The following is a 25,755-nucleotide window of genomic DNA, read 5'->3' as shown; positions in this document are numbered from 1 at the left end:
AGACAAAACCGCGACTCGTCAGTGGAGAGCACTTTTTTGCCAGTCCTGTCTGGTCCAGCGACAGTGGGTTTGTGCCCATAGGCGACGGTGATGTCTGGTGAGGACCTGTGAGAACCTGCCAACAGACCTACAAGCCCTCAGTCCAGCCTCTCTCAGCCTATTGCAGACAGTCTGAGCACTGATGGAGGGATTGTGCATTCCTGGTGTAACTCGGGCAGTTGTTGTTGCCATCCTATACCTGTCCCACAGGTGTGATGTTCGGATGTACCAATCCTGTGCAGGTGTTGTTATATGTTGTCTGCCACTGCGAGAACGATCAGCTGTCCGTCCTGTCTCCCTGTAGCGCTGTCTTAGGCGTCTCACAGTACGAACATTGCAATTTATTGCCCTGGCCACATCTGCAGTCCTCATGCCTCCTTGCTGCATGCCTAAGGCACATTCACGCAGATGAGCAGGGACCCTGGGCATCTTTCTTTTGGTGTTTTTCAGAGTCAGAAGAAAGGCCTCTTTAGTGTCCTAAGTTTTCATAACTGTGACCTTAATTGCCTACAATCTGTAAGCTGTTAGTGTCTTAACGACTGTTCCACAGGTGCATGTTCATTAATTGTTTATGGTTCATTGAACAAGCATGGGAAACAGTGTTTAAACCCTTTACAATGAAGATCTGTGAAGTTATTTGGATTTTTACGAATTATCTTTGAAAGACAGGGTCCTGAAAAAGGGACGTTCCTTTTTTTTCTGAGTTTAGTTACACATCATACATGGTTTTGTTTATATTGAACTGTTTATTAATGAAAACATTGAACTGTTTATACACTGCAAAACAATAAATGTGATATGTCATATCATATATCAAAGTTCCTATGTGCAGAAATCGCTCCGCCATTTCCTGGTTGCTAAAACTCGAATAGTTCGCCTAATTTCAGTTTATGTGACAAAATAAGCTAAAGACTTAAGAACCGAAGGCATAGAAATAGCGCACATAGAACAGATCTACTGCTTTTTAGACTTTCTTTCAATGAGAATGATAGATCTATAACTCACAATTCTATGTAAATTTGGTCGGGTCACCCGAAAAGTAACATATTGTCACTTAACGTTTATACATTTTTTATAGTACTTAGGGCAGGCAAATTGTCCAGTCGTGATAAGTAAAGTTGTAGTGACATGTTTTGCCGATCTGTAAGCAATTAAGTTTTGGGCACAACTTTCCTGCCACTTTACTATCAATAACCGTAAATATAGGTTTTACAACATGAGGACACTGGGATTCCATTGAATATATTTTAAAATACATAGGCTGGGATTCAGTCTATAAAGCTGTCAACAATGCAGCTTTTAAAGGCAATGTTCCCGCGTTCGCAGTGATCGCATTCATGATAAAGGCTGCAAATGCCGGCTCAATACGAAAAGTACATTTAAAGTCAGTTACAGTTACACCAGTCACTCTGCTATAACCTTGCTTGAATTGAGAACTGTTTTCTTTTCAAGACTGGTGTGGTAATATGTAACACGCTAATGTGATTCTCACCAGCATAGTAAAATGTACAGGCTGCAGTGTGTAATATCAGGGAATCATACAGTATATCTATTCACTGTGTCTCAGCCTCTAACAAGCCCTAAAAAAGCTAAACAGTCAGGGAGCATCTGAAATCCCCAAAATGATAGACACAGGAGTATTTGTTTTTACAGTTTGGTGGCAAGCCACGAATGTGGCCCCTGGAGCAATATAAATTTGACACCCCTGACTTAAAGCTTATTTCAAATTTTTGAGCTTGCTCTTGTTGAAGATGCTCTGTAACTTGTTTTTAACACTATCCCAGTGTTAGTGTGACCAAATTGTGCTTTTGTTCCCTTTTAGGTCCTGTCAATCTGTCCCAAAGATATGCGAGCAGACATCTGTGTCCACCTTAATAGACAGGTGTTCAATGAGCACCCAGCATTTCGACTGGCCAGTGATGGCTGCTTGCGCTCTCTAGCGGTTGAGTTCCAAACCACACACTGCGCCCCAGGGGACCTCATATTCCATGCTGGCGAAAGTGTGGACACCCTTTGCTTTGTAGTATCCGGGTCATTGGAAGTTATTCAGGACGACGAGGTCATCGCCATTCTAGGTAAGCACCGCTGGGATCTGTGGCACCCCTGATTAATTCTGAATCAATGAAGGATTCAACTGAGATGTTTGTCTTAAAATACCCTCATAGTGCTGTTCATGGAATGACAATCTATGAAATTGACATTTTGAAGCAATAGATCGATTTTTGTTATTATAGGGAAGGACAGTTATACTATGCTCTCAAGGCAAGGTTCAGCAGTGTTTAAAGGGATAGTTCACCCAAATGTCCTTACCCTGTAAGCAGTCTATGGACAAGGTATAAGAAATATCTATGTTTTGTTAAAAAAATATATATATATATTTCTTCATTTTGACAGGGAGTCATGTTGAGACGAAGGTCTATTTTTCAAATAATCTCTGCAGAATACAAAATACACACATCAGTTACGAATACGAAAGGCAAGGGGGGAACACTTCAGCGAGTTTAACGGTAGCTCATGCAAGGTACACCAATCTGGCCACTATTCCAAACGCTTACGTTTTACAATTTGTGGCACACATTGTCCAAATGAAAATAAGTAACTTCATTGAGCTACACAATCAATTTGACATACTTTAGGATAATTTGGACAGGAAACTAGAAAATGCTGCTATACCTGCTGTCATACCTTGTCCACAGACTGCTTACAGGGTAAGGAAACCAATGTGTAATTTTGGTGAACTGCCCCCAATGTTCGCTGGCTTTGAACACAATCGGGTAAAAAGCCACTGATTACGGTGATTACGGTGATTGTTGCTGACTGTCTGTAGATGTATTTGCTTATCACTGATGGATTAATCAGAGTAACCAGAGGTTTTTTTAAATGTTGTGTTTAATGCCGGCGAACAGCTTTTTTAACATTGCCTATGAATTTGATTTTTTGAGAATCAATGCTGAATCAACCATTGAACAGCAGGGAATCTCCCTTGCATGAGTTACCGTTAAAACTCCCTGAAGTGTTCCCTCTACCAAGTTCTAGATTTTGAATTGTGGAATAACTACACACACAACAATCACTGTGCTCTGTCATTGTGCTTAAAGGCCCAATGCCGCTGTTTTTATCTCAATATCAAATAATTTCTGGGTAACAATTAAGTAGAAACAAAAATAGCTTCTGAGCAAAGAACCATTTCTCAACCAAGAATTTTGCTCTTGGAGTGGCCTGAGCAGGGAGGGGAAAACTGATAACAAAATGTTATTGCCAGAGAGGTTTGGAACACTGTTTCTTATTGGTCTATTAACGTTTTTGTCTGCACCAGGCCTTTAAGTTTGAAAGGCTGGAGAGGGTGGCAAAGCAACACTTTTCCTTAAGTTACTCTGTTGATGACACTAACCAACTCATTTTATAAGTGCAAACAGATCATTTGTCAGAGTAGGCACATTTGCTATTTAATGCTACAGTTTTTGCGACAAAATTACACATTGAACTTTAGATTTTGACATTTGTGTGCACCACATCATCAGGTACTGGTTTTTATCAGCAAAAAGTCAGTTTGGTGGAAACACACCACTGGTGGGAAAATGTGCATAGTTTCTTTATGCCAATTTTAGAATATTCGCATGAAAATCTGTCACCAATTGGAGGGAAACCTAACTAGTAACAAATTGTTTTTGGGTGAGTTTTTTTCAAAGTAATGCTACTTTTCCTGTTCCCCAGGTAAGGGAGATGTGTTTGGGGATGTCTTCTGGAAGGAAGCCAATCTGGCACATGCTTGTGCCAATGTGCGGGCTCTCACTTACTGCGACTTGCACGTAATTCGGAGAGATGCTCTGCTGAAGGTGTTGGAGTTCTACACTGCTTTTGCCAACACATTCTCCCGCAACCTAATTCTCAGCTGCAATTTGCGCAAACGGGTAAGGAATATGCACATTCATTAACACAACAGACAAGACAGCAGCACACCCGGTTCCTATCTCAGCTGGTAGAACGTTCTATATTGCAATTCAGCTTCTGCACATTTAGAGTTTTGGGGGCAGGTTCAGTTGATAGTTTCATATTTTAAAAAATATGAATGTGTGTGTGTGTGTTGGTGGGGGGGGGGGGGGGGCATGCATGATTGCGCTTCATTGTTTAATTCCTCTCCCTTACAGAACACTGTTATGAGAAAATCAAAACCGCTTAAAAAAAGTGTAACCACATTATGAAGTTTGAGTGACTTAGGCTGAAGTGAGCACATTTACTATGTATGTGAACTCAGTCTAAGGTGTCCAGAATGTGTACTCTCTCTTCCTGTCAATGTCTTTCTTCATGTCTCATGTCTCCTTTCCTACGGTTCGTAAGACATTCTACTCGAGCATGAATGCATTGAGTTTATGTTTTCAAATTGAGGTCCATGAACGATTCAAAAATAATCCATGAATGACAGAAAGCCTGCAGTATTACGAGCGTGTGTCACATAGGAAGAGAGACCATTTAACTTGTCAAAAATACTTACCAGGGATACTGTTTGGTCTGAGTTGGTCTGTGTAATTCAAACCTGGTGCATTTAACTATTTTCTACAATACACTTTCACAGGTCTGTTTGATTTCCACAGAAGCATGTCTTGGGAGGAGGGAGTTGACACTTGATATAGAAATGGACAGTGCTGTGGTTTGTAGATGATCTCGCTAAGTCAGTCATGACAGCAAACCTGGCTGAAAAGTTCATGAGTGTAGCCAGTGTTGGCTTTGGGATTTCTAAATCTAGAGTCAACTTCCACCAACTCGGACATGTTGCTGTACAAATCAAACACACTAGTGGAAAACTTGTATAAACAGGAGACAAAGGGCTGTGAGACATGGGTTTGATTCTAGACACATGAAAAGTGGGATGTATACAGAGGTTACGGGGCAACAGAAGACGAACAGCAGAGGGGCTAATGACCTTGGAGATGGGAAAAGGGCCGATAAACCAGGAGAACGTTTGCGGGACTCCACCTGGAGGGGCAGCCCGAGACGATACCGGGGAGCCAGGGTCCGGTGGCGGTCCGCTTGTTGTCAATACCTGGAGGTGGTCTTGAGAAGGGCCGACCGGGCTCTCTTCCAGGTATGACAACAGTGGTGGACAAACATCTGGGCCGAAGGTATGCCGACCTCTTCCTCTTGCTCAGGGAAGAGTGGGGGCTGATCACCCAGGGAACGCTCAAAGGGCGAGAGACCTGTGGCAGAGAAAGGAAGGGTGATGCAGGCGTATTCGACCCACACTAGTTGCTGGCTCCAGTCGGTGGGGTTGGCGGAGACCGAGGCAGCGAAGAGTCGTCTCCAGGTCTTGGTTGGCTCGCTCCGTCTAGGTTGGCTCGCTCCAACGAGATCTTGGTTGGCTCGTTGGACTGGGGGTGGAACCTGGAGGACAGGCTGGCCGACGGGACGAGAACTGAGGACCCCGGTCGGAGACCATGTCCACTGGGAGTCCATGAATCCACCATGAGCTGGGCCGTCTCGTTGGCAGAGGGTAGCTTGGGGTGAGGAATGAAGTGGGCGGCTTAAAACCGGTCCACTACTGTCTGTCAGGATGGCGGTGTTGCCATCAGACAAGGGGAGACCAATGACAAAGTCCAGGGATATGTGAAACCAGGGATGGTGAGGGACAGGCAGAGGTTGAAGGAGACCAGCCAGAGCTTGCAGAGGAGTCTTGTTCTGCGCACAGATCGTGCAAGAGCCGATGAACGCTGAGACGTCAGGAACCATGGTAGGCCACCAAAAGCATTGTTGCACAAAGGTCAGGGTCCAACGGGAGCCCGGGTGGCAGGGTGGGCCCTCTCCAGGACCGAGGAGAGGACCCATCAGGAACAAACATCCAGTTATCTGCCCCGCCCCGCCCCCCCCGGGGGTTTGGCTGGGAATGCTGCGCCTCACGAACATGCTTCCCTATTCTGTCACCATGCACGAGGTGCTGTCTCCAGGCACGAGGTGGGAAGGATGGTCTCGGGTTCCAGGGTTGTAGCCATGGGGCTATAGCGGCATGACAGCGCATCCGGTTTTACATTCTTGGATCCCAGTCGATATGAGAGGGAGAAGTTGAACTGTGGGAAAAGCAGGGCCCAACTAGCTTGCCTGGAATTGAGATGCTTGGCGGTGCGGAGATATTTCAGGTTCTTGTGGTCAGTCCACACAATGAATGGATGTTCCGCCCTCTCCAGCCAGTGCCTCCACTCCTCCAACGTCATCTTCACAGCGAGAAGCGGTCCTTGTACTCCGCGGGAATGGCGGACAGGTCCGGGGCAACTTCCGAGCTCCCAGGAAGACGTCCCGGGGCAGGCTGCGCTGACTTCAGCATGGCAGAACGGGCTCCAGCCCGTGATGGCACCAGCAGACCAGTCAATAAGAGGATTTGTGTTGCTGGAGCCAAGAGAATCCCAATACCACGGGAACCTGAGGAGACTTAATGAGCATAAATTGGATCGTCTCGCTGTGGTTCCCTGACACACGTAGGTTGATGGGGGTGGTATTGTGGGTGACCCGGCCTATAGAGAGCCTGTCCAATGCTCTAATGTCCATGGGAATGGAGAGGGGCTGACTGGTGTCGTGTCTTTGGCATCATTAAACTGAAGATGAATCTTTATCAAAAATTCTCTGTAATTATTATATGATTAAACTACTTAATTATGTAACTGTAATTAACTAGGAAGTCGGGGCACTAAGGAAAATATTCAGATTACAAAGTTATAATTTTCCTAATATAACTTTCAGATATTTTAATATCTGATCACTTAGTCTTCTGATTAATGAATTATTCTTTACCTCACGTTAGTCTCATTCCAAACGTCGTAAATTGTTGGTTATCTGCACGAACCCAGTCTTCACTATGAGTCATCCATACATCAATTGTCTTAAAATCATTTTTTTACTAACTAAGTACTCACAGAAATGCATCACACAAACAAACAAAGTAGATATGGTTACAAATAAATGATAGGGGGATGTGCCCTAGTGGGCTAAACCGGCATGGCGGCTTGGTAGACAGAGGGACTGATAAGGGCGCGAAAGATAAGAGACACTACAAAGTGGATAATTATAACAATTGAAATGCTAATCCTTTGCACATGAACGCTCACTCATTCGGTAATAATTGCAATCAATATAGATATTTACGCTCAGTGTGTCGTCGGGATCTCTGTTGAAAAGTTTGTTTCTGTTGGAGAGTTTGTCCGCCCTCTGTCTGTCGTGGTTAGAATGGATAGTTCAGAGTGACATTCATTCATGTCGTTATAGATAGATGTTTCGGCAGTTGTCGGTCTTCTCGTTCAATGATACCGAATTCCTAGCTGCAGACTAGTAATTATTATCAAAGACTTGTTCTTATTCTGTCGGTATCGATAGTCTAAGAGGTTAACCACGTGGGATGGTTAAAAGATTCAGCAATCTACTTAAACCTTATTTCCCTTATTTCCCTGATAGAGGTACTGGTCTGGTCTCAACCCTTAGCCCTCTCATAATTGAGGTAAGCTTGGTCTGGTGATAGAAAATCCAGGTGGGGGTTTTATTCGGGACATAGAAAAAGGCTGTATCATGATGCCAGGTCCTGTCTGTGCCCCTGGGGGCGTGCCAATGACTTCGTGAAACTTTAACTTCTTGACGCACGGATCCCTTTAGCGGGATCATTTTCGTAAACAACCGCTGAATTGCAGAGCGCCAAATTCAAAAAAAATACAAAAAATATTTATGATCATGAAATCACAAGTGAAATATACCAAAACACAGTTTAGCTTGTTGTTAATCCAACTATCGTGTCAGATTTAGAAAATATGCTTTACAGCGAAATCAATCCAAGCGTTTGTGAGTTTTTCGATCACTAGACAAAACAGTAAGAACAGCTAGCCGCAAATTAGCTTGGTCACAAAAGTCAGAAAAGCAATAAAATTAATCGCTTACCTTTGATGATCTTCGGATGTTTGCACTCACGAGACTCCCAGTTACACAATAAATGTTATTTTTGTTCAATAAAGATTATTTTTATAACCAAAAACCTCCATTTGGTTTGCGCGTTATGTTTAGAAAACCACAGGGCAGACAGGGCAAACTAAGGGCAGACGAAAATTCCAAAAAGTATCCGTAATGTTCGTAGAAACATGTCAAACGTTTTTTATAATCAATCCTCAGGTTGTTTTTAACATACATAATTGATAATATTTCAACCAGACGGTAAACTATTCAATACTACAGAGAAAGAAAATGTCGAGCTACAACTCTCGCGCGCATGAACTAATCAAAGGACACCTGACGCGTTTTGATAAATTTTGCTAATTATTCAAAATAAAAGCTTGAAACTATGTCTAAAGCCTGGTCACAGCCTGAGGAAGCCATTGGAAAAGGAATCTGGTTGATACCCCTTTAAATGGAGGATGGGCAGGCAATGAAACAGGGATTTTTCCAAATAAAAGGCACTTCCGGGTTGGATTTCCTCAGGTTTTCGCCTCCAAAATCAGTTCTGTTATACTCACAGACAATATTTTGACAGTTTTGGAAACTTTAGAGTGTTTTCTATCCTAATCTGTCAATTATATGGATATTCTAGCATCTGGGCCTGAGAAATAGTCCGTTTACCTTGGGAGTCAGGAGCACCCACTGGGAAGCCAGGCCCAGCCAATTAGAACGAGGTTTTCCCCACAAAGGGCTTGATTATAGACAGAAATACTCCTCAGTTCCATCAGCTGTCCGGGTGACTGGTCTCAGACGATCCCACAGATGAATAAGATGGATGTAGAGGTCCTGGGCTGGCGGGGTTACACATGGTCTGCGGTTGTGAGGCTGTTTGGAATATTAAATTCTATGGCAACAGCTCTGGTGGACATTCCTGAAGTTAACAGGCAAATTGCACGCTCCCTCAATACTTGAGATCTATGGCATTGTGTTGTGTGACAAAACTGCATATTTTAGAGTGGCCTTTTATTGACCCCAGCACAAGGTGCACCTGTGTAATGATCATTCTGTTTAATCAGCTTCTTGATATGCCACACATTTTAGGTGGATGGATTATCTTGGCAACGGAGAAATGCTCACTAACAGGGAGGTAAACAAATTTGTGCACAAAAATGGAGTAGAATAAGCTTTTTCTGCATAAGGCACATTTCTGGGATCTTTCATTTCAGCTCATTAAACATGGGACCAACACTTTACATGTTGCATTTATATTTTTGTTCAGTATATATGGATACTCTATGGAGGAGTTAGTTAAATCAAAATGAAATTATGAGTTGAATATTTTCAGGGCAGTGTTGATAAAATTGGTCAAATAAAGCATAAGAGATCATTAAAAATACCCTTTTGTTAGATATTACATGGTCTCGATTACAGAAAGATAAAATACTCTCTCAAATGTATGTGTGTGCCGGTGTATGTGTGGTTTGGGTGGGTAAGGCGGTGGGGGAGGAAGGGGGAGGGTACTTGATCCGGTTAGGGAAGAGGGGAAGCTCGGCTTGGGTGAGATAAAGGGGGGAGGAAAACTGGGAGGGGGAGGTGGAGAGGGATACGCTTGACTTGGGAGAGGGCAAAAAGAAGGATGTATCTATACTACAATGTAATTGTGTTTATTTTTGTGACTTGCAAACCTTCTGTAAAATGAATTAGTTCTGGCCCGATTAGGAGAGGACGTTGAGTCATTATTATTCATTTTTAACCATTATAGCTAAGATCCAATGGTGGTCATTGGTTAGAGTGGAGATGTGCTCTATCCGAGGGATTGGGACGGGGTAGCTGAGAGGGCATCTGACACGTTGTGTGGTGCCTCTCAACTCATCTCACTCTGGCCTTTCGGTGCACCCACTCTCCCCACCAGCCAATATACTTTCATTGACAAGGTATTACAAACTGAGCACAGTACTTAAGTGGAAAGCCTTCTCCAATGTATTTACAATAACATGATCCACAGACTGTTGGTACATTAGGAGAGGAGTTGGAGCTTAAAAAACATATAAAAGGCGCAGCGCCTCAAAGTGCAAAGAAGTGCTTTGCTTTTTGTTCTTTTGTGTTCTCTGTTAAATGTTTTCTCAGCCTACATGTTCACATGTTCTATATATGTAATGTATACAATAACTACAGTATGTATTCATACTATGAATCTCCCATATCAATGGGATGTCCACTGCCTTCTGCAAAACATTTTTGTATTACGTTTATTCAATGATAGATGAAACATACAGGGTTAACTTTGATTGAACATTTAAAGAGGAGCTGGATTGGAGAGGGCTATGCTGCCACCTACTGTATTAACAGGAGAGGTGTAGGCATCCTGATAAACAAGAATATACCATTTTCCCTTATATCCCAGCACATGGACCAAGAAGGCCGTTTTCTAATTTTGAAATGTATGTTACATTATGTTTTTAGATAGAATTCAAGCTATGTTTAATCAAATCCAGACAGGAACTATAATTTAAATCACACATTCCACAAGTTAAATAGACACAGAAATAAAAAAGGCAAATTCAAGGAGCCTCCAAAGATGCTGAAAATGTTAATCTCCACAAATAATTTACAGGACACCTGGAGATTACTATTCTCAACTACAAAAGACTACTACAAAGTAAGAAAATCTATTCAAGAATTGACTACATTTTTCTTTCCAAAAATGCACTCAACAATATACTGGGTTAAAAAGTCCATGACGTAGTGATATCGGATAATTCTCCTGCATCATTGATAACTACACCAACAGAAAATACAATTAGTGACATATGGAGAATGAACAGAAAACATCTTCAAGACCCGACATTTACTAAATATGCAAACAAAAAATGTTAAACTTTACCAATACAAATGTAGACATAGAGGACAGAGAAAAACTGACCCCCGACATAATTGTGCATGCTTTAAAGGCATGCATACGTAAGGGAAATGATACTATCATATTCTGAGTTAGAAATTAAAATGAATGAAAAATAAATCACCATTTTAGAAAAGGCCCATAAAAAATATTTACAAGGTAAAGAAGAAAATACAATTTCTGAACTTAAGAATATGATTTTATTTTTTAAGAGAACCAACAACTACAGGTTAAATTCAAATAAAGCACACAATTGAATGGCAAATAAACCTGGTAAACACCTCGCAGCCCTCACAAAACGAATACACGTCAAACCAGTTATAATTTTAAAATATAAGGATACAAATGCTTTAATTAGAAACGACAATGCTATTAATTACCATTTTAAAAGCTTCTATGAAATTCTATATACTGTAAATCAGAATAAACAACAGTTGGACTGATCCTACAGCTTTCTTAGACTCAACAACCCTGAAGCAACTATCAGCAGACAAAAACAAATCACTAAAAATAGAAATCAACCATAACAAAATATTAGACACTGTTAAAATATTAATGCAGAGAAAAGCACCAAGTATGGACGGCTTTCCCATAGAATTTTAGCCAACATTCTGGGACAAAATATTTGACAACACGTCACTCAATTCAGTGCTTTCTAATTCCATGTATCAAACAGAATGGCAAAGTTCTTACCAGACTTGATCCATATTATTCAAATAGAGTTTATTAAAAATAGACACTTGCGAACAAATACAAGGACATGTTCAGTATAATACAATAAGCTAAAAAAAACAAGATGTAGATTTATCAATAATGGCTGTTGATGCTGAAAAGGCTTTTGACCGTCTTGATGGCCATTTCTATTCAAAACTTCGTAATCCTTCAACTTTCCAGCTTTCAAATAATACATTTAATTAAAATATTATATAAATATCATAAAGAAAAAATATATACAACTAATACATGATCTGATTAACTTGCTTTAAAAAGGAGCACAAGACAGGGATGTCCTCTCTCCCCCCTCCTGTCTGCACTTGCAATTAAACCGCTAGCAGAAAGAATTAGACAGGACAAAAACATGACAGTTATCAGTATTGGTAAACATGAATATAAACTAAATGTATTTGCCAACGATCTTCTGATATACCTGACTAATATTGAAAACTCAATGCCCCCCTCAATATAAATATTTCCAGAATACTCTAAAATCTCATGATATAAAATGTATTTGGGAAAAAACGTAAATAATGGCAATAGGAAAAATCACTCATTATCTACAGCAATCTTTTAAGTGGATCACAACAAATATTTAAGATGCGAAATAAGTGACAACAAACAACACATAAAGATAACTTTATTCCATTACTCAACAACATAAAAAAAGATCTAATTAAGTGAAACAATAGGAAATACAATTATTTTCATCACAGAATTCAAAAGCAATTTTGGACTGATCAATGTAGACATTTTCTAAATCATGGAACTTAAAAATGTTATATCACAAAATTTAGATTTGAAATCTTTTGAACATCAGAGCAATGTTGAGGGAATCCTATTTCAGTCAGAAAAGTATACTCATATGATATGTAAGATATACAAAACCTTGCAGAGAGTCTATATTGGAACCAACATTTAAAAATAACTGATATTTGCGCAAGATCAAATTTATTTATATAGCCCTTCTTACATCAGCTGATATATCAAAGTGCTGTACAGAAACCCAACCTAAAACCCCAAACAGCAAGCAATGCAGGTGTAGAAGCACGGTGGCTAGGAAAAACTCCCTAGAAAGGCCAAAACCTAGGAAGAAACCTAGAGAGGAGCCAGGCTATGAGGGGTGGCCAGTCCTCTTCTGGCTGTGCCGGGTGGAAATTATAACAGAACATGGCCAAGATGTTCAAATGTTCATAAATGACCAGCATGGTCAAATAATAGTAATCACAGTGAACAGGCCAGGGTTCCATAGCCGCAGGCAGAACAGTTGAAACTGGAGCAGCAGCCCGGCCAGGTGGACTGGGGACAACAAGGAGTGATCATGCCAGGTAGTCCTGAGGCATGGTCCTAGGGCTCAGGTCCTCCGAGAGAGAGAGAGAGAGAGAGAAAGAAAGAAAGAAAGAGAGAAAGAGAGAATTAGAGAGAGCATACTTAAATTCACACAGGATACCGGATAAGACAGGAGAAATACTCCAGATATAACAGACTGACCCTAGCCCCCCGACACATAAACTACTGCAGCATAAATACTGGAGGCTGAGACAGGAGGGGTCAGGAGACACTGTGGCCCCATCCGATGATGGAGGGAGTGATAGAACATAATTAACAAAATTACAGTTAACGAAAATGCACGTTTAATCCAGTATAAATTAATGTACAGAATGTATTATACAAGAGACAAAATTCACAAATTCTACAGCACAAAAGCAGTTGAGTCAAGCAATGACTTAATAATTCATGGGAGTGCTATAAAGTTAGAAAGTTGGCTATCAGAAGTGTTGCAATGTAAGTTTTAATCCGTCTATCTGCATATTTCAAGACATGGCATATGAGGTTGCGATGAGCTACCCAATGGGATGGACCATTCTTTTCTCTGCAATAAAAATAAATTAAAAAAATACTTAAAAACTGGAAATCAAATGATCCACCATTGTTAAGACAGTGGATGAATCAAATGCATTATTATTTAATATTGAAAAAAAATGGGCTACTCTATGCCATATGGCAGCAACAAGATGGGTGTGGAAACTGAGGGAACATGTATGATGTCTTTAATGTTTGTTGAAATGTATGTATGTCTGAGGTGGTGGTTTTTGTCTTTATTCATCTTTTTTATGTTGGCTGGGCATTAAGTCCTAGCCAACGTCATAGCTGGTTTAGTGGATCCATGTCTGTGAAATGTTAAGTTGCCTATGTCTATAGTAAAAATAAATAAATATATATACACATTTGGTATAATAATAATTTGCAATGCTCGCGCACACAATGTGGCCGGACAGTGCCTTCCCTGTGACCTGCGCAATAGATTATTCTAGGCACGAATCAGACAGTTGCCGCATGTGCTATGAAAAATAAATACATTTGTGACCACTCTACTAAAAAAATGTCAGCCGAACAACAGCCTATTGACCAAACAATCCACCAGTCGACTAAATGGGGTCAGCCCTGATTCAAACAGAACCTATTTCAAAGGAAACAAGCACTCATTGAGATCAGGTGTGGATAATTAGTGTGCGGGGCTATCACACTTAGCAAGATAGAGGATAGAGCGAGTTTTATTGATACTGAGAACAGAATGTATATGACAGTACCAGTCAAAATTTTGGACACACCTACTCATTCAAGGGTTTTTCTTTATTTTTTTTATTTTCTAAATTGTAGAATAAAAAAGTGAAGACATCAAAACTATGAAATAACACATATGGAATCATGTACTACCGAAAAAGGTGTAGCCATCCTTTGCCTTGATGAGTGCTTTGCGCACTCAGCATTCTCTCAACCAGCTTCACCTGGAATACTTTTATAACAGTCTTGAAGGAGTTATGCTGAACACTTGTTGGCTGCTTTTCCTTCACTCTGCGGTGCAACTTATCCCAAACCATCTCAATTGGGTTGAGATCGGGTGATTGTAGAGAACAAGTCATCTTATGCAGCACTCCATCACTTTCTTTCTTGGTAAAATAACCCTTACACAGACTGGAGGAGTTGGGTCATTGTCCTGTTGAAAAACAAATTATAGTCCTACTAAGTGCAAACCATATGGGATGGTGTATCGCTGCAGAATGTTGTGGTAGCCATGCTGCATAAATGTGCCTTGAATTCTAAATAAATCAGTTTCACCAGCAAAGCACCCCCACACCATCACATCTCCTCCTCCATGCTTCAGTGTGAACCACACATGCGGAGATCATCCATTCACCTACTCTGCGTCTCACAATGACACGGCGGTTGGAACCAATAATCTCAAATTTGGACTCATCAGACCAAAGGACAGATTTCCACCTGTCTAATGTCCATTGCTCGTGTTTCTTGGGTCAAGCAAGTCTCTTCTTCTTATTGGTGTCCTTTAGTAGTGGTTTCTTTGTAGCGATTCAACCATGAAGGCCTGATTCACACAGTCTGTTCTTCTTATTGGTGTCCTTTAGTAGTGGTTTCTTTGTAGCGATTCAACCATGAAGGCCTGATTCACGCAGTCTCTTCTTCTTATTGGTGTCCTTTAGTAGTGGTTTCTTTGTAGCGATTCAACCATGAAGGCCTGATTCACACAGTCTCTCACATCTGAACAGTTGATGTTGAGATATGTCTGTTACTTGAACTCTGTGAAGCATTTATTTGGGCTGCAATTTCTGAGGCTGGTAACTGTAATGAACTTATCCTCTGCAGCAGAGGTAACTCTGGGTCTTCCTTTCCTGTTGCGGTCCTCATGAGAGCCAGTTTCATCATAGTGCTTGATGGTTTTTGGGACTGCACTTGAAGAAACTTTCAAAGTTCTTGAAATGTTCCGTATTGACTGACCTTCATGTCTTAAAGTAATGATGGACTGTCGTTTCTCTTTGCTTATTTGAGCTGTTCTTGTCATAATATGGACTTGGTCTTTTACCAAATAGGTAAAGCTGTCATCAAGGCAAAGGGTGGTTACGTTGAAGAATCTCAAATATAAAATATATTTTGATTTGTTTAACACTTTTTTGGTCACTATGTGATTCCGTGTGTTATTTCATAGTTTGATGCCTTCACTATTATTCTACAATGTACAAAATAGTAAAAATAAAGAAAAACCCTTGAATGAGTAGGTGTGTCCAAACTTTTGACTGGTACTGTACATGTTTTTAAATAATATTCTTAGAACGTTCTCTGAACTTTACTAAAGTTTTCTTGTGTGTTTTTATGGAACGTTTTAACGTTCTCTGAACAATTTGAGAACATGACTTTAAATAGAATCATGAGAGAACCTGTAGGAAAAGTTATGCTGAAGTACTGAAATTCCCACAGAAGAACATTGTTTCTTAAAGTTATCTGAACTATTTGAGAACATTGTCAATGTCAAAACAGTGGGAGAATGTTCCTAGAACATTACCAACATTTAAATTAAATGTAACCACATTTGAACTTTTAGGAAATGTTCAGTTAAAGTAATGATTTTTTTTTGTTAAGTTCCTTAAATGTGCTGAGAATGTTCCAAAGCCAAGCAACTATCCTGCCCTGAACAACCATGCTCTCATCAAGCTTTAAAACCTCTTAAGGATCGGACCCCATACATACATTTTATGTATGGGTGGTCCCGGGAATTGAACACACTACCCTGGCATTACAAGCACCATGCTCTACCAACTGAGATATAAAGGACCACTGTTGTTTGATGCAAGAAACCACTTTACAAAATAAAATGCATTATTATTCCCATACCATTATTACAGAGAATCAGACAAATCATGCTACCCTCTGCCTATTGGCTATTTAGCTTCTTCAAGCCTTTTTTTTTTTTAAATACAACAATGCCCCTTTAAGACAAAAAAGCTATTTTCATACTCACTTGTGAAAGATGTCTAGAAATGTACAAAGGATAAGAACAAATGTGCACACTTGGCTACATGCAGCTCCCGCTTTGATCTCAAAACAAGCGTATCTACTCATGACCGCTCATGCTGTAAACACAGTCCAGTTCAACGTGAATGGCACAGATCCATATATGGCAATGGTCTATTTGCATATAGGCCTACTGCAGCTCTGATTGTTTTTTTTGCACTGGTCTGTGTAGAGTACGGGCTGAGTCTTGAGTGTCAATGCAATAGAATTCTACTACGATGCCTACAACAAAATCTCTTGCATAGTTAGTTCTGCGAACGAAGTCTTGCATAGTTTGTTTTGTTTCGGTATGTTGCATTGAAAGTGGATAATATTGCGTTGATTCGATCACAATTCCCAAAGTAAAGGGAAACGTAGTGTGTTCACTAAAGGGGAAAACTCTAGAAAGTTGAGTGAAGTAGTTCAATCTCGTGCATGTTGATATTTCTTCTGTTTGGCAGTCCCGGGGAGTTGCGTTCCCCAGATTAGAGGGAACATTGCTCAGGAAAAACAGATGAGTTTCTCACTACTAATTACCAGTTGGAGGGCCGTTCAAGTGGATTTGTCCAAGTCGTATGTGATAAATTCCCACTTGGTCATTAACGCAGCACACTTCCATGGTTGTTTTTTTGTACCTTTATTTAACTAGGCAAGTCAGTTAAGAACAAATTCTTATTTACAATGACAGCCTAGTGGGGAACAGTGGGTTGATTGCCTTGTTCAAGGGCAGAACGACAGATTTTTACCTTGTCAACTCGGGCATTCAATCAAGCAACCTTTCGTTTACTGGCCCAAAGCTCTAACGACTAGGCTACCTGCCGCCTCATTGACTCTCCCATTTAACTGCCCCTAATTGACACTTTTTTTGCTACAAGTTCTGAGTCCATTGGAGAGGATCATTTTGAGCAAAGTGAGGTGTAGAATTACTGATCTACAAATAGTATTCCCTGCCTAATAATAGATTTTGTGCAGTCAAGATTCGCAGAGCTATGCCTCCCCTGAGCCCGCCAAACACACGCACGCACACACGTACACCAGGAGGCCGAAAGCAGCATGGGTCAGCCGCAGAACAGTGCTCCTGGAGCAGATTAAGTAGTTAAATGGCTTGCTCAAGGGCAAAAAGGCAGAAGGTGGCACCTGAAACTCTGATGCCAGCAACCCTCCAGTTGCCAGCTCACTCCCGCCAAATGTTTCCTTGTCCGTTATTGTGTCCAAAACAGCAAAGCTCTGGTTACTGGCCTACTGAAATATCCAACAATTCACAGACGACTCCCAACGTGACATCTGTGATAGGATATTGAGTAATATATATCTGATGGGCGTACATATAATGAAATCGTCTCCATCCCCTTTTTCTCCATCTCTGGACCCTTTTTGACTCTGGGTTTCTGTGCTGCCCTTAGTGATGCTTTGATTATATACAGTATTACTTAGATCAGTGCATTCGGAAAGTATTCAGACCCCTTGACACTTTTCTAATTTTGTTATGTTACAGCCTTATTTTAAAATGGATTACATTAGTTTTTTTCCTCATCAATCTACACACAATACCCAATAATGACAAAGTGAAAACAGGTTTGTAAATGTATTACAAATAAAAATCAGAAATACCTTATTTATATAAGTATTCAGACCCTTTGCTATGAGACTCAAAATTGAGCTCAGGTGCATCCTGTTTCCATTGATCATCCTTGATATGTTTCTACAACTTGATTGGAGTCTATCTGTGGTAAATTCAGTTGATTGGACATGATCTGGAAAGGCACACACCTGTCTATATAAGGTCCTACAGTTGACATTGCATGTCAGGGTACCCAAAAACATTCTGCAGCATTGAAAGTCCCCAAGAACACAGTGGCCTCCATCATTTGTAAATGGAAGAAGTTTGGAACCACCAAGACTCTTCCTAGAGCTGGCTGCCTGGCCAAACTGAGCAATTGGGGGAGAATGGACTTGGTCAAGAACCCGGTGGTCACCCTGATCGAGCTCTAGAGTTCCTCTATGGAGATGGGATAACTTTTCAGAAGGACAACCATCTCCGTAGCACTCCACCAATCAGGCCTTTATGGTAGAGTGACCATGGTTTGACCTTGAGAGAGGTTGGGCAGAGAGTGCAGCCCAATCTGAGCCGCTTCACCGTAGCGTCCATCATTCCATCATCTGGATTTTCCAAAATGATAATAGGTACGTACTGCAGACATTGGACCTATCTACTACTTTTACTACTTGACAGTAGAACAACGTAAAGCACAGTAAAGACGGTAGATTCCAATACATACTGTAAGGGGAAACAAAGTCAATGTTTCATGTATTACTGTATGTATGTAGGAAATTGAGAGCTATATTACTTTGTAACATGTTTATCTTTTATACTGTATTACTGTAGTGTTCACTGTACTGTATACTATTTTGTTATTGTAGAACTGAAAGACGATCATCACTTGGAGGTAGAACGCGTCTATTTACAGACTAACAGGAGGCTGCCACTGTGCAAATGTCATAAGACTGCGGGAAATCCAACAGATTTTTGAAAACCCTGCCATTTTCCAAACATAGCCTGCATCCTTAAGAAACACCATCTCCGAATGAAGCAAATCTACAGAGTCCCATTTGAAAGGAATTCCCAAAGAGTGAAGGATAAACGGTACAAATATGTGCAAGTAAGTAATGTACTAGTATTACACTCTTGAAACATTGCCAGTGAACTTTACTACACAGCAATTACAGTATTCACTGTCATTTCAGAGAATCATGGATTTGGATGCAAGTCCCATCCCCCAGGAAATCAAATTCATAGATGAGGCTGGATTCAATTTGGCAAAGACGAGGAGGAGAGGAAGGAACATCATTGGTCAACGTGCCATCATTGAGGTACCTGGCCAGTGCAGGAGAAATGTCACCATATGTACAGCTATGAGCCACAATAGGGTCCTCCATCGCCATGCCACCCATGGGATCATACAACACTGCCCATCTCCTTAATTTCCTGAACACCTTACACAACAATCTTTTTCTATCGGGATGCTCAGGTCTACAACTGGTTCCATGACTATCCTAGGTTTACAATTCTCTATCTCCCACCATATTCCCCATTTCTCAACCCCATTAACGAGTTGTTTTCAGCATGGCGGTGATAGGTGTATGATTGCAAACCCCATGAACGTATGGCCCTTCTCCAGGCAATGGAGGAGGCCTGTGGTGACATTCCAGCAGAGTCCTGTCAGGGGTGGATGTGTAATGCCAGAAGATATTTCCCCCGCTGTCTGGCCAAGGAGAATATCAACTGTGATGTTGATGAAAATCTGTGGACGGACCAAAACAACAGACATGACTGATTTTGTATTTGTTTCTTGACTTATGAATTAGATTTGACAGTTTCTTTATCTATTCCGTACGATTGATCTAACATACAGTACAGTAGTACAAATAGGACTATTTTTCTTCCTTTACATATGCAAAATATATTTACTGTATGTTTGCATTTTTACTGTATGTGTGCTTACAGTTTGCTGTTTGACATGTATTGAGTCATGTTGAAATATAAAACATACATTTTTGCATTTGTATTCCTTTCCTGTTTGAGTACACACACAATATACAGTATCACAGCAAAATCTTAGTCTTTACAGTGAAATAGGTTCTGATAGTAGTGTTTTGAATATGTCTCATTAGTGTGATCTGGGTTTCACTAAGTTAGATTCATTTGATGTGTGTGTCTCATTTGTATGCAGAGTTTAATTTTGAGCAGAGAGTACATGATTAATGTGTTTTATTTTGCAAGATATCTGTGGGGTTTGGGAAATTGGCAAACTGTTTTTGTGGCCTGCTGGAGGTCATTTTGCAGGGCTCTGGCAGTGCACCTCCTTGCACAAAGGCGGAGGTAGCGGTCCTGCTGCTGGGTTGTTGCCCTCCTACGGCCTCCTCCACGTCTCCTGATGTACTGGCCTGTCTCCTGGTAGCGCCTCCATGCTCTGGACACTACGCTGACAGACACAGCAAACCTTTTTCCCACAGCTCGCATTGATGTGCCATCCTGGATGAGCTGCACTACCTGAGCCACTTGTGTGGGTTGTAGACTCCGTCTCATGCTACCCCTAGAGTGAAAGCACCGCCAGCATTCAAAAGTGACCAAAACATCAGCCAGGAAGCATAGGAACTGAGAAGTGGTGTGTGGTCACCACCTGCAGAACCATTCCTTTTTGGGGGGTGTCTTACTAATTGCCTATAATTTCCACCTTTTGTCTATTCCATTTGCACAACAGCATGTGAAATTTATTGTCAATCAGTGTTGCTTCCTAAGTGGACAGTTTGATTTCACAGAAGTGTGATTGACTTGGAGTTACATTGTGTTGTTTAAGTGTTCCCTTTATTTTTTTGAGCAGTGTACAATAATCCCCAATGGTTCCTAGAGAAGATGCTCTTATCGTCGTTAATATGAAGATTAGAAAGCCAAGAAGCAACTGTGGCGAAATCCTGCACGGAGCCTTCACCGTGCGCTGCCACTTTAAGAGCGCATGAGCAGTAGAAAGGAGGAAATAAAAGAGCTCGTTCAGCTTTTTGGGGAGGAGCTATTGTTCGGGCGCCACTTCCACACTTCTGTAGCGGTATTAATTAGAGAAAGGTAAAGAAGATTTTGTTCGGGCGCCAGGCAGGTATTAACCCTGCCGAAAGGAACAGCGAGAGTACCACTACCAGACCCACACACATCAACAGAAGAGACTGCCTAGAGTGTAGCCTGTTGACCAGATAGCCAGCGGATAGAAAAAAGAATACACACCCTATAGATCCCACATCACATCACAGTCCTTCCACAATTCTTGGTAACCCCACCAAGCATACCTCATATAACAATAATGGCAGAGCACATAAACAGCAACTTCATACAATAACGAATGAAACCAGTCATCACACAGAGGATTTGCAAGAGTTTGTATTCTCTTCCAGGGAAGGAGTGCAGAGGGTATGAATGTGTGGTGTTCATATACACACTAGTCCAGCTCCAATGAAACTTCAATGCATTTATGAAAATAGAGTAGGTTGCAGTGTAAAGCACTGGACCATAGCGGGAAGAGAAAGAGAGAAAGGGAACAAGAGAGGTCTTAGCTGTGGTCTTGAGGTTGCAGGTGTACGGTCTGACTGTCCGATGGAGTGTTGGGTTGTAGTTGAACGCTTCGCAACAATGTTGCTACTAATCCCTTTGATCCATAACCGTCGCGGTCCCACATGAGAACAACCACGTCGTCGAGCGATCACACCGAGGATTGTTCCAAACACTGTACAACCACATACGCTGAAGATAAACAAACAAACTCTGCAGCATAACACACACAACCAAAACTGTCGCGCCAATCTATAGCTCCTCCCCAATAGAGCTTAACGAGCTCTTTTATCTCCTCCTTCCTACTGCTCATGCGCTCTTAAAGTGGCAGCGCACTTAAGTGCAGGATTTCGCCACACTCCTCCCCCCATGAAAAAACAAAGCCTGTAGAAACAGAGAGGATGCAGGCTTTGACAAGTTAATGTTCCTGCTATCCAAAACCAGGGAAGTCCTCATCATCAGAGTCCTCCACGAAGAGTTCCTGCAGGTGTTGCTTTTGCCTGCGATCCAGCTCTTCTGCCGTAGGGTAGCAAGGCTTTAGGTCAACAACATGCACCGTCCTGACATCTTCCCCAGTGTCCTCCAAACAGACCAAGTAGTTCACTGGTCCCAACTGCTGCACTACACGGTATGGGCCTTTCCATCTCGAAGCTAGCTTGGCAGTGAACTTCTTAGATGCCTTCGACAGATGATGGGAACGTACCCAGACACGAGACTGGGGTGGGAAACACACGTCTCGTCTATGTTTATCATAGTTTCTCAGCTGTCGTTGTTTGGCTTTGGTTTTGCTGACCTCCACTCTGGCTAGCAAGGTGTGGTGGTGTTGTACGGCATCAAACGCTGGGCAGTCAGGTGAAACATTAGAACTTTGCAAGACTCTGTCCATCAGACCTTTTAGTGGTCTTCCCAGGTGGAGTTCAGCGGGAGTGACCCCAGAAGTCTCCTGCACGGCAGAGTTCAGTGCAAAGCGAAATTCAGGAAGATGTTGATCCCACCTTGTGTGCTGATCCCCCACGAATGAAGCAATCATCCCTTTCAGGGTACGGTTTACCCTCTCGGTCAGGTTGGTCTGAGGATGGTAGGCTGTGGTCAGCTTGGCAATTACACCCCAGTAGGTACAAAGCTCTTTGTATATTCCTGATATGAACTGCGGACCTCGGTCAGAGAAGATTGTCTGGAATTCCGAATCTGGTAAAGACCTCCCGTCGCAGAATTAGAGCAATGGCTGATGCAGTGGCTTTGCGGAGTGGAAACAACTCCACCCAGTGTGTGTAGTAGTCCACTACCACCAATAAAATTCATTCCGGGTTCCCCGGCTGGGAGGAAAAGGTCCCATGAGGTCAATTCCCAACATTTCATTTGGATGGTTTACCACGGTCTACTGCATTTTTCCAGCAGGTCTGCCAATGTCTGGTTTGTATTTCTGGCAGACTTCACACTGCTGTACAAACTTCCGGGTATCAACCCACATGCCTGGCCAGTAAACCACCTCTTGTAGTCTTCGATACGTCTTAAAAACTCCAAGATGGCCACTCATGGGGTTAGCATGATAAGCTTGGATTATCTGGTCACTCAATGTAGAGGGAATGAAGACGCGATAATGGGAGCTGTGTATTCCCTCTCCTCTTGGAGTTTTTCGATACACTTTATCCTGAATTATGCTATACTTATCATTGAAACGACTCTTTGAGTCTTCTTCAGACAGACTCTTGTGGATCGCCATGATGGCAGCATCCTTCTGCTGGGCTCTCCATACACTCTCATCATCCAGAGGAAAGGAATCATCCAGACACTTAGCGGTAGTGTAAGTGCTGCACAAGGGAGGACAAACATTGGCAGTCTCTGTAATCCGAGAAAGGGCATCTGGTACAACGTTCAGTTTTCCTTTGCGATACTCAATGATGAAGTCAAACTTCTGCAGTCGGATAAGTCTAGACCAAGGACTACAGCAAATGCAAGGCTTGAATCTGCAAGAATAGCCACAGGAAGTTTAATAGTCTCATCATGCAGTTGTATTATTATACTAATCCAGCCCAAAGGGGTGGTAGGTTCTCCATTGGCCAAGTACAATGGTCCCTCCTCCCATGTTTGTAGCTCCTCATGAGGTAATGCCATGTTCTGCCACAGGGCCTCTTGCATCAGGGTGTAAGTTGCTCCTGTGTCAATTATGGCCTTCCCTCTCCAGTTCCTAACAGTCAGGGGCACCAATAGTTGTTGCGGAATAGTAATAAGACAGCTAGGGGTGATGTCTAAAGGCTTCATGGGCATTAAGGCTGACCCAATGGTATGCAAGCCACCACGTCTGTCTAGACTGTCGGTCTTCTGTCCTTTCTGACCTTTTCCGGAATCCTGCCGCTGGACAGAGCGGGCAAGAACCTGGAGGATGTTGGACTTTACACCGCCAACACATCACTGGACTTTTGTCTTGGCTCTTGGGTACAAATATCTGAGATGGTTTAGCCCCCAGAGAGCTATGGGTATACTGGGATGAGGGAACAGGGTTTTTAGTTTGAAGGTGGTGCTTCCAGTCCTTCTCAAACTGAGTCCCCAGACGCACCAGATCATCCACATTCTGCACACGTTCTCGAAGTTGACTAGCAAGGCGGGGAATCATGTTCTTGAGAATGAGTTTGACCATCTCCGGCTCAGTAATGTCAGCCTTCCATCTCCTACATTGCCTTCTCCTATCGAGTTCTAAGTCCCGTATTGGCTCTGCTTCACCCTGGACTCTGTTACGAACACGTTCCACCAGTTCATCCCCATAGTCCTCTGAGAGGAAGGCTGAGAGGAATATTTTTTGAAACTCCTCCCAGGTTTTCACATGTTCACAGGCTATCTCCCGTCAGTCTCTTGCTGTACCATGGAGAACACTGCGGAGGGTGGCAAGAATCTCCCAGTCAGTAAGGGGCCGGATAGAAAGAAAATCATTACACTTAGATAAGAAAAACAGTGGATCAACATCATCTTCTGGGCTGCCAAAAGTGGGGAAAAGTAGTTTGATAGGGAGGGAGCGCTCTAGAGGAGGCATGACAGTTTCAGCGGGAGTTCTGTTTAACAGTATCTTCATAGGGGGTTTTGTAGTGCTACCTGTTCCTATTCCGTTACTGACCAAGCCAGTGGCAGAGGTAAAACCTAAGGGAGGTACAAAAGATTTGTCCAGAAGGGAAAAGCCTTTCATTTCCTCCTCGTGCAGCTCTTCCATTTGAAGGTCTGTGGCCTTCTGTGCTTTTTCCATCTCATTAACGGTGTCCTTTTTAGTTTGTTCAATCAACAATCGTAGTTCCCCTGTGAGAGAGTTCTTCATGTCCTCCATAACTTCCTTCAGATAAGAACACACTCCCTTCACAACAGAGGCTGACTCCTCTGCTCTGTTTTTGTTCCTCCTCAAGATAGATTAGGACTTGCTGATGGTTAGATTCCATTTGTGTTTTGAACTGGTGCAGTTGTCCCTGAATATCCTGTTTCAGAGAATCGTGTAAATATTTTTGTCTCTGAACAATTTGTTGTTGGTTTTCCTCCATTTGACAGGGAAGGTAATCCAACCTCAGCTGCACATCTGTCTGATGAGCCTCCACACATTCACTGAGTTTGCGAATGGCATTCTCCTGCATTGTCAAACTATGATTGGGGTGTGTCCATTGATGTTCCAGTCGTCCAGTGATCACAGAGACACCTCTCCCAGTCTCTCTGGGCAGGGTAACAGGAAGAGGTTGAGGTGAGGGTAATGGTGGAGAGGTTATAGGCGAGCCAGAAACCTGGGGATTAGGGTCAGTGCTATCCAACTCCATTAGTTCATCGAATCCTTCCACAATGAAAGAATCTTGAACACGATTATCATTAGGTGTGTCCACATTGACACAGTATGGGGTTCCAACAAAAGACATGATTCAACCTTGTGTGGATGGTGTCATGGGTGTTTCTCTTCAAGTCCCTGTTCGGGTGCCACTTCTGTAGCGGTATTAATTAGAGAAAGGTAAAGAAGATTTTGTTCGGGCGCCAGGCAGGTATTAACCCTGCCGAAAGGAAAATAGTAGAACAGCGAGAGTACCACTACCAGACCCACACACATCAACAGAAGAGACTGCCTAGAGTGTAGCCTGTTGACCAGATAGCCAGCGGATAGAAAAAAGAATACACACCCTATAGATCCCACATCACATCACAGTCCTTCCACAATTCTTGGTAACCCCACCAAGCATACCTCATATAACAATAATGGCAGAGCAAATAAACAGCAACTTCATACAATAACGAATGAAAT

General features: G+C 42.1%; 1 protein-coding gene across 1 annotated transcript in view; it reads left to right on the top strand.

Annotated features, from left to right (window-relative positions):
* Nucleotides 1-25,755, top strand: part of kcnh5a (potassium voltage-gated channel, subfamily H (eag-related), member 5a) — a 122,375-nt gene that overhangs the window by 93,905 nt on the left and 2,715 nt on the right. Inside the window, exons 9-10 of the mRNA XM_038968738.1 lie at nt 1,862-2,114; nt 3,754-3,950. Coding sequence (XP_038824666.1) covers nt 1,862-2,114; nt 3,754-3,950 — 450 coding nt within the window. The remainder of the gene's footprint in view (nt 1-1,861; nt 2,115-3,753; nt 3,951-25,755) is intronic.

Source organism: Salvelinus namaycush, chromosome 29 (genome assembly GCF_016432855.1).
Source record: "Salvelinus namaycush isolate Seneca chromosome 29, SaNama_1.0, whole genome shotgun sequence".
Lineage (NCBI taxonomy): Eukaryota > Metazoa > Chordata > Actinopteri > Salmoniformes > Salmonidae > Salvelinus > Salvelinus namaycush.
Note: the sequence above shows the minus strand (reverse complement) of the source record. Positions and strands in the feature narration are given on the sequence as shown.